Below are 9280 nucleotides of genomic sequence, written 5' to 3' on the forward strand. Positions count from 1 at the left end.
CACATTAATAGATAAGTATTTCCTTTAGTTCTTATCAATAGAATCATACATTCTCTACCCTTTTGTGTCTGCTTTCTTTCCCTCAGCATTGCTATTCTGAGATTCATCCATGTTGTTGCATTTGTCAGTAGTGCATTGCTTTTTACTGCTGAGTAATAGTCCAGCATATGGATGTACCGCAGTTTAATTACCCATTCCCTTGTGAATGGACATTTAGATTGTTTCCAGTCTGAGGCTGCTATAATGGGGCTGTGTAAACATTTGTGTACAAATCTGAGTGTAGACATAAGCTTTAATTTCTCTTGGGAAAATATGTAGAAGCAGAATGACTAAATCATAAAGTAAGTATATGTAGTACATGTTTAACTTTTTTTTTTTTTTTTGGAGTTGGAGTCTTGCCCTGTCACCCAGGCTGGAGTAATGGCTTGATCTCAGCTCACTGCAACCTCCTCCTCCTGAGTTCAAATGATTTTCCTGCCTCAGCCTTCCAAGTAGCTGGGATTACAGGCACCCACCACTACATGTGGCTAATTTTTGTATTTTTAGTAGAGACTGTACCAGGCTGGTCTTGAACTCCTGACCTTGTGATCCACCTGCCTTGGCCTCCTGAAGTGCTGGGATTACAGGTGTGAGCCACCGCACCCAGTCAACTTTTTTTTTTTTTTTTTGAGACAGAGTCTCACTCTGTCACCAAGGTTGGAGTGCAGTAGTGCAATCTCAGCTCACTGCAGCCTCCGCCTCCCAGGTTCAAGCGATTCTTCTGCCTCAACCTCCCGATTAGCTGAGATTACAGGTGCATGCCACCATGCCTGGCTAATTTTTGTATTAGCCTGCCTCGGCCTCCCAAAGTGCTGGGATTAGAGGCGTGAGCCACCACGCCCGGCCAACAGCCTGTTCATTTTCTTAACGGTGTCTTTCAAAAGCAAAACTTTTCCTTTTGATGAAGTCCAATTTATCAAGCTTTTCTTTGATGGGTTGTGCCGTGTTGCTGTATCTAAGAACACATTATGGGTGGCCATAATGTTCCATAGCAGCTTGCCCCACATATGTCACCTTCCATCCCGAACCACACTCCTCAAACCTGTGTCAGAAACTATCTCCAAGGGGAAAGAGAAAACTCGTAGTTTCTTTATCAACTCCTACCTCTTACCTTAACCAGCCTCTCCCCCAGGAGCAGTGAGCCCTTCCCTGACCCAGGAGTAGGGTAGAGTCGGGCTGTGTTGGCCGAGAGGGTGGCACAGCGCACGCAGTGTTGAGGACATTTTCCAGTCGGGCTTTCTCACTGACTGGTTGTAAGACCTTGGGCACCTCTCTCAAACTCAGTATCCTCCTCTGCAGAGTAGAGGTGATAATGGGCCTACCTCCCAGGCTGCTGTAAAGATGAAAGGAGTTAGGGCAGAGGACATGCTGAAGCCCCAACAGCTAGGAGTGGGGTCAGGTTAGTTGATATTACAAATCTTGGCTGCAGGCCCTAACTAATTCTCACCCCACTCTTGTCTTTTCAGACAGATATTGGGTTTATCTACCATTCTCCAGGTAGGTAACACTTATGGCAAATATGTATGTCTTCTGAGAAAAATCAGGCCAGGGGTCAGAATACCTTAAAATCCCCATATGTCCCACACATGGGTGGAGGGAAGTATTAGAGGTTGTAAATTATTTTCTGTATTTGATAATATTTTACTGTACATTGTGGTATTTTATTTTACCTTATTTTTACATTTTATTTTATTTTTTGAGATGGAGTCTCGCTCTGTCACCCAGGCTGGAGTGCAGCGGCTCGATCTCGGCTCACGGCAACCTCTGCCTACTGGGTTCAAGTGATTCTCCTGCTTCAGCCTCCCAAGTAGCTGGGATTACAGGCATGCGCCACCATACCCAGCTAATTTTTTATTTTTAGTAGAGGTGGGGTTTCACCATGTTGGCCAGGCTGATCTCGAACTCCTGACCTCAGGTGATCCACCCACCTCAGCCTCCCAAAGTGCTGGGATTACAGGCGTGAGCCACCACGCCTGGCCTATTTTACTTTATAATAGTAGCGTCTTTCTCTGAAAAACTCAGGGCATTCCTTTCAGTCAAGTGCTGGCCTTTTATTACCATCCTGGGTTAGATTTCTATTTTTTTTTTTTTTTTTTTTTGAGATGGAGTCTCGCTCTGTCTCCCGGGCTGGAGTGCAGTGGCCGGATCTCAGCTCACTGCAAGCTCCGCCTCCCGGGTTTACGCCATTCTCCTGCCTCAGCCTCCTGAGTAGCTGGGACTACAGGCGCCCGCCACCTCGCCCGGCTAGTTTTTGTATTTTTAGTAGAGATGGGGTTTCACCGCGTTAGCCAGGATGGTCTCGATCTCCTGACCTCGTGATCCGCCCGTCTCGGCCTCCCAAAGCGCTGGGATTACAGGCTTGAGCCACCGCGCCCGGCCCCCTGTGTCCTAGAGGCAACAGCTGGCAGCCTTGTGAGCATGCTGTCATTGCTTCATGGTACACGTGAGTCCCCTTTTCTTCTGCCACTGGATAGAAAACAGGATGCCTGAGACGTATTTCCACCTTCCCCTCCTCCTAAAGCAAAGGCTGGTTTCAGGGGAGAGGGGAGGAGGCTGCAGGCAGATCTCCCATGGCCCCTCTGCCTCTCCAGGTCACACACTCCTAAGGAAGTGGCTAGGCCTCTGCCAACCAAATAACCCCAGCAGTGGTGTGACAGGGTACCTGAAAGTCACCATCTGTGCCCTCGGTGTGGGAGACCAGGCCCTGGTGAGCTGCCCCTAATGCCCCAGGAACCTATCTTATCCTGGCTGCCTCCTGGGGGCGCCCCTGGGCCTCACGCTGGGCGCTGACCATCAGGTCTCTCCTTTGTCCGCCGCGTCGCTGCAGGGTTGTCCCGTCCCCCTGCACCAAGTGGGAGGTTGGGGTCCTTGCCTCCACGTGACCTTGACTATATCAGCTCTCTGGTCCCTCCAGATAGATCAAAAGCTGCTGTATGGAGCCCATGACACCGATATTGAGATCTTCAAGTCAGCGGTAGTCCCGACCAACATGGCTTACTTACAGTTCTTCATCTACTGCGCGGAGGACCTTCACCTCAGTGAGAGTCCGGGTGCAGGGGAGGGAGCAGCCCAGAGGGTCCCTACACGGTGGCACCCCGGATCCTCATGGAGTTTCCTCATTCCTTTTGATACTAAACTACGGTTTGGGGTGGGGGACAGGGTGAGACTGGAATGCCCCGAGACTTGTCCTGTGGAAGCGCCATGGACACCTTTTCAAACGGGCCTCACACCCCTGGCCTATGACGACCAGATGCAGACTCAAGGCTCCCTATCTCCCCCCACCCCATGCCATTGTGTGGAAGAACAAGGGGCGCGGTGGTAACTGGAGACAGGTCTGCCCGGGGGGCACCCCTCTCAATTATAGGGGAGGGTTTTCAGTTGTTCTGTCTCCACTCTGTTCCCTCCCCTGAAAAAATATGCTGCTGGCTCAGATGTCTTTTAACTTGTTGTTCACAGAGAAACAGCAGTCAGTGAATCCTCAGTTGGAGGTGGAACTGATTGGGGAAAAGGTAAGTGTAGAAATGTTCTGAGACCTAGAGAGACTGGCACCTAGAGAAAGTAGTGTGGAGAGGAGGGTGGCCCGGTGGGCAAGGCCACAGGAGTCATCTCCCAGTCACCGACTGAGAGAAGCACGCGCCCCTGCACCTGGAACTCGCTGCAGGTGGAGGCCACGTCTAATTCTCTGCATGCCAGATGCCCCCCCAAAACCAAATACACATGGAAGAATGACTGCACAAGTGAAACATGCCAATGAGTGAACAACATTGAAACTGTCGCCATTCCTCAGTTTCTTCATGTGTAAACGAAGGTTCTGGGCAAGAGAGTTGCTGACATTCCATGAACCTCTATGAATACGGAATAGCATTTTCCAAAGTGTGCTGTTGGGTGTCATGGGTGAAAAAGGGTCCTGTGTTCAAATTCGGAGAACGCTAGGTTAAAGGTAAATAGATTTGTTTCCGTATTTGCCAAGCAGAATTTCTACCACATTCTATTTGTTGCAAGCAAGTCATTATATCCAGCCCACACATAAGCAGAGAGAAAACAATGTCTATCTTGTGAAGGGAGGAGTACCAAAGAAATTGTGGACATAGTTAAAACCACCATACTGAGTATGTCCCAGTGAGTGGTTGGGTACCTCCAAAGCTAGGTGAAACGTTCTCAGGTGGTAAGTGACACACAGTTTTCAAAAATTTTGATACTTCTGCGTTCGTCTTGTATACCTTAAAAGGTTTAATCAGGCCAAGCAACACTTGGTTTCACAGATACCACTGCTTAAAAATGTGTCAGTTGATGGTTTTGAAAGAGGTATGCGGCTGCCTTTAGCTGTGTTTTGCCCATTTTTCTTTTGGAATCTTAGAATTTATCTAGCAAAATCTATGTGTATACACTTATACAGTAAGGTTAGTAGCCCTATATCTATTTAAGAATGAGGTCTATTGAAAGCTGACTTAAGGAAAAATATGAGGAATCTGAATCTGGCAAACACTGCGGATAAGTACACAAACGACTGGTGCTGTTGCTGCTGAGAAGTTGTGCAGGTGTCTTGAGAGCAGGGATGAGCCCGAGCATCTCTGTGTGCAGACAGTGGCCACGTGGGGGGGGCTGGACAGGAAGAGCTGGAAGGTGAGGCCAGTGGAGGGAGGACGGGCAGGCTGGCACCAACACTGCTTTGGCACATTCCAGCTCAGGACGCACATGCAGACGCAAACCGACAACCCGATATGGAACCAGATCCTGACCTTCCAGATTCAGGTATGGCTCCTCCATCATGCTCACCCTTCTCCTACATCCCTTAACGTAGAAGGGAAGTTTGGATGGTTGTGTGGGGGTGAAGACAAGAGGATGGGGGCCAAGAAGAATGGCAAGGGGGACTCTGCCTGATAGGGAGCACGAGGAAGCCCAGGACATATTATGGAAAACTTTACCTTTTACAGCTTTACTGAGTTATCATTGACATACCTATGTCAATGGTATGTATGACTTGTAGATATTTAAAAGGTACAATTTGGCCGGGCACGGTGGCTCACACTTGTAATCCTAGCACTTTGGGAGGCTGAGGTGGGCAGCTCACTTGAGCTCCGGAGTTTGAGACCAGCCTGGCCAACAGTGGCGAAACCCGACTCTACTAAAAAGATAAAAATTAGTCGGGCGTGGTGACATGCACCTATAGTTCCAGCTACTCCGGAGGGTGAGGCAGGAGAATTGCTTGAACCTGGGAGGTGGAAGTTGCAGTGAGCTGGGCCGAGGTGGTATCACCTACTTATCTGAGCAAACACTTCAGCTCAGTAGGTGATAACAGCCTGTAGCCCAAGCTGAGCCACTGCATTCCAGCCTGCGCAACAGGGGGAGACTCAGTCTCAGAAAAATATAAAAGAAGAAAGAAAGAAGGAAGTAGAAAGAAAGAAAGAATGAGTAGCTGGGACTACAGGTGCCTACCACCAAGCCTGGCTAATTTTCATACTTTTAGAAGAAAGAAAGAAAAAGAGAGAGAGAGAGAGAAAGAGAAGGAAGGAAGGAACGAAGGAAGGAAGGAAGGAAGGAAGGAAGGAAGAAAGGAAATGTACAATTTGATACATTTTAAAATATGTACACATCCAGGAAACCCACCATTACAATCAACATGATGAATGTATCTATCACCTCCAAAAGTTGCCTCATGCCCCTTAGGAATCTCTCCCTGTGATTCCCGTTCCACCCCCTCCCATCCCCAGGCAACCACCAATCTGCTTTCGGTTACTACGTATTAGCTTGCATTTCCTAGTGTTTCATAGAAATGGAATCGTTCAGTAAGTACCCTTAGTTGTTTGACTTCTTTCACTCAGCATAATTATTCTGAACTTAATTCATGCTGTTGCTGTGTATCCGTGGTTCATTCTTTTTGCTGCTGAGTAATATTCTATTGTATGGATGTACCACAGTTTGCTCATCCCTTTCCTTGTTTATGAACGTTTCCAGTTTGCGGCTGTTACAGTGAAGCTGTAAACACTTGTGTACAACCCTTAGCATAGACATATGCTTTCATTTCTCTTAGGTAAATATGTAGATGCAGAATGACTAGATTCTGGTAGATATATTAAGCAATGAGTGGGTCATACAACTGAACTTTCCAGAGAACTTAAATGTGCCCTTTCACCCACATATAAAAACAAAACAAATCCCTTTAAAGACCCATTTTAAATGATAATATACATGCTCTTATCTTCTCAGCAACTTGCCCTGAATATAATTAGAGCTTTTTGTTGATGGCCTGGAGCCATTATGGGAACATAGTTATTATCCTGGGCTATCTGCAGTACTGGGCTACTTGTTCCTACACTAAATGGCTCTGAGACGCTTTCTTTGTGGGGTTCTGTAGTCTGATTTTGATCGCCTTTCAATCTGTCTCATCACCTATCAGCTGTTGTGGATGACAGTTCTCTTGAAGGTGGAGCCTTACTGGCCTTTTGACTCTAAGTCACGCTTCTAAGAGCTGTGTGTAAAATAAGAAAACAGTTCTGAGAGATAACTTGAGCTGAGAGATAACTTGAGCTCTCTCACAAGTGCAGGCACATAGAAATTTGTGTGACATGGATTTGGCAACCCAGAGAGTGTTTTGCTTCCTCATATATTGTGAAATACAAAATTAGCTAATGAGCCCTCCTTCTCCCTCCTGTGAACTCCCCTCCTTGATGCTTCTAGCAGTTACCCAGTCTGCCTTCTTGTGAGTCATCATTTTCAACCATTCCTCATAATCCCTGCCTCCTTGGATGATTTTATAGACTCTGAAAGTAGGAAAACATTTCCTAGTCCATCCGCCATCCTTGCCAAGCTCCCTCCCACCTTTTCCGGCCTGTGGTGAGGGCACGGGGCTGGGATCCTCAGATGCTCTGTGGCTGTTCAGAGCCTTGGGAAATCCTCTTTTTTCATCTTCTGTGTTCATCTTTTTTTTTTTTTTCTGAGACAGAGTTTCACTCTTGTCACCCAGGCTGGAGTGCAATGGCGCGATCTCGGCTCACTGCAATCTCCGCCTCCTGGGTTCAAGCTATGAGTAGCTGGGACTACAGGTGCCTACCACCAAGCCCGGCTAATTTTCATACTTTTAGTAGAGACGTGGTTTCACCATGTTGGCCAGGCTGGTCTTGAACACCTGACCTCAGGTGATCCGCCCGCCTTGGCCTCCCACAGTGCTGGGATTACAGGTGTGAGCCACCGTGCCCAGCCATTTTCATCTTCTTACAGGCTCAGAACCAATGACACAGGCCAGGCCCTCCCTCATCCTTGAGAGAGGCTGAGGCCTTCCAGCATTTGAAGATGTCCAAACATCCCCTGGAACCTCATCCATTTTCCCCAGAACACAGTCTCCAGGGTGGGGCCCTTTGGATACTGGCCTGATTATCTCTAGCCCTTTGGAAATGCAGCAGGCAGGTGTGAACCTCACTCTGAAGAGGCAGAACAGCCAACCACACAGATGGTAGCATCTGAGGCCAGGTGGTCGGAGGGAGAGCAGAGTCCGGGGCACGGCAGAAAACTGGCCTGTGCCAGTGGTCAGTCCGAGGGCCCCAGGGCAGAAGGGGAGGCAGCACACTAGATGAGGAACTGAGAAGCGGGAGGAGAATTATTAGCACGATGGATGGAAAGGTGGTTCGGCCATAAATCTGAACTTGGAGGATTCTTAACTTGGGAAGACCTGGATGCCTTCTGGTGCTCACCTCTCCCCTTCCAATGTTCTTCCTTAGCCTGGGCAATTTCCTCTTTTCTTACTAACTAGTTGCTCACCTAGAAAGCCCTTTCCTCTTCTCCTTGGCCCTTTAGCCGTCAGGACCCGGGGAGAATTGGACGAAGAAAACGGAAAGTTGGGAGGTTCCCAGCCACACCCCAAGAACTGCTGTAAGGAGAAGAGGCCCCAGCGGAGAGGACTGAGGATGTGGGGTCACACTCTGGCCTCAACCCCGCAGCTCTATTTTACACATGGATACATGGATTTTTTTTTCTTTTATTTATTTTTCTTTTTTTCTTTCTTTTTTTTGAGACAGAGTCTCGTTCTGTTGCCCAGGCAGGACTACAGCGACGCAATCTCAGCTCACTGCAACCTCTGCCTCCCGGGTTCAAGCAATTTCTTGTGCCTCAGCCTCCCGAGTAGCTGGGACTACATGCACGAGCCACCAGGCCCAGCTAATTTTTTGTATTTTTGATAGAGATGGGGTCTCACTATGTTGCCCAGGCTGGTCTTGAACTCCTGGCCTCAAGCAATCCTCCCACTTCAGCCTCCCAAGTGCTGGGATTACAGCCGTGAACCACCGCATCTGGCCTCTTTTCTTTCTTTCTTTTTAAAAATAATTAAGGAAACCATATTGTAGAGTGAAGATAGGACACAGAAGCTTGGGTTGGAATCCTGACTCCACCCCTTACTACGTGACCTTGAGCAAGTCCCTCTGCCTCTCTAGGCCTCATTCCCCATCTCTTTGTAGGGACAATCACAGCCCCCACAGGGTTACAGCAGAGTGGTGAGGGGCTCTGAGGCTTTGGCAACTGCATGTAGCATGAGAACTTCAGGAACTCAACCTCTCTGATCTCAGCTTTCCCATGTGAAAATGGGAATAATAATAGCACCTGGTTCAAGAGGTTTTTAGGAGAGCCCACTGAGCTGGTCTATGGAATTTGTTTAGCACAAGCCAGGGGCAACAGAAACCTCCTAAAGAGGCAGCTATTATTTATTTATTTATTTATTTTTGAGACGGAGTTTCGCTCTTGCTGCCTAGGCTGGAGTGCAATGGCGCAATCTCGGCTCACTGCAACCTCTGCCTCCCAGACTCAAGCAATTCTCCTGCCTCAGCCTTCCGAGTAGCTGGGATTACAGTCTTGCGCCACCATGCCTGCCTTATTTATTCTTTGAGGAGACAGATATACCACTGTTTAAAAAGTTGATGGCTAGACATGATGAAGACATTCTAGGCCCATGGCCTCTCCATGAGATGGTTTGGCGAATGTGCATTCAGACTGAAAGGGGCTGTGAAAGGACAGTAATATCTACCAGCCCACAGTCAGGGCAGACTCAGCTATCGGAAGGCCTGAAGCTTATGCAATTAGGGGACTTTTATTTTTTTCTTTTTTGAAACAAGGTCTCGTTCGGTCACTCAGGTTGGAGTACAGTGGCACGATCATGGTTCACTGTAGCCTCAACCTCATGGGCTCAAGCAATCCTCCCACCTCAGCCTCCTGAGTAGCTGGGACTATAGGTGAGTGCCACCACACCCAGCTAATT

General features: G+C 48.2%; 1 protein-coding gene across 1 annotated transcript in view; it reads left to right on the forward strand.

The window, feature by feature from the left end:
• Window positions 1–9280, forward strand: part of FER1L5 (fer-1-like family member 5) — a 70920-nt gene that overhangs the window by 21617 nt on the left and 40023 nt on the right. The window contains exons 10-14 of the mRNA XM_011956646.1: window positions 1506–1536; window positions 2631–2746; window positions 2954–3077; window positions 3496–3548; window positions 4723–4791. Coding sequence (XP_011812036.1) covers window positions 1506–1536; window positions 2631–2746; window positions 2954–3077; window positions 3496–3548; window positions 4723–4791 — 393 coding nt within the window. The remainder of the gene's footprint in view (window positions 1–1505; window positions 1537–2630; window positions 2747–2953; window positions 3078–3495; window positions 3549–4722; window positions 4792–9280) is intronic.

This window comes from Colobus angolensis, unplaced genomic scaffold, assembly GCF_000951035.1.
Source record: "Colobus angolensis palliatus isolate OR3802 unplaced genomic scaffold, Cang.pa_1.0 Scaffold42, whole genome shotgun sequence".
Taxonomy (NCBI): Eukaryota; Metazoa; Chordata; class Mammalia; order Primates; family Cercopithecidae; genus Colobus; species Colobus angolensis.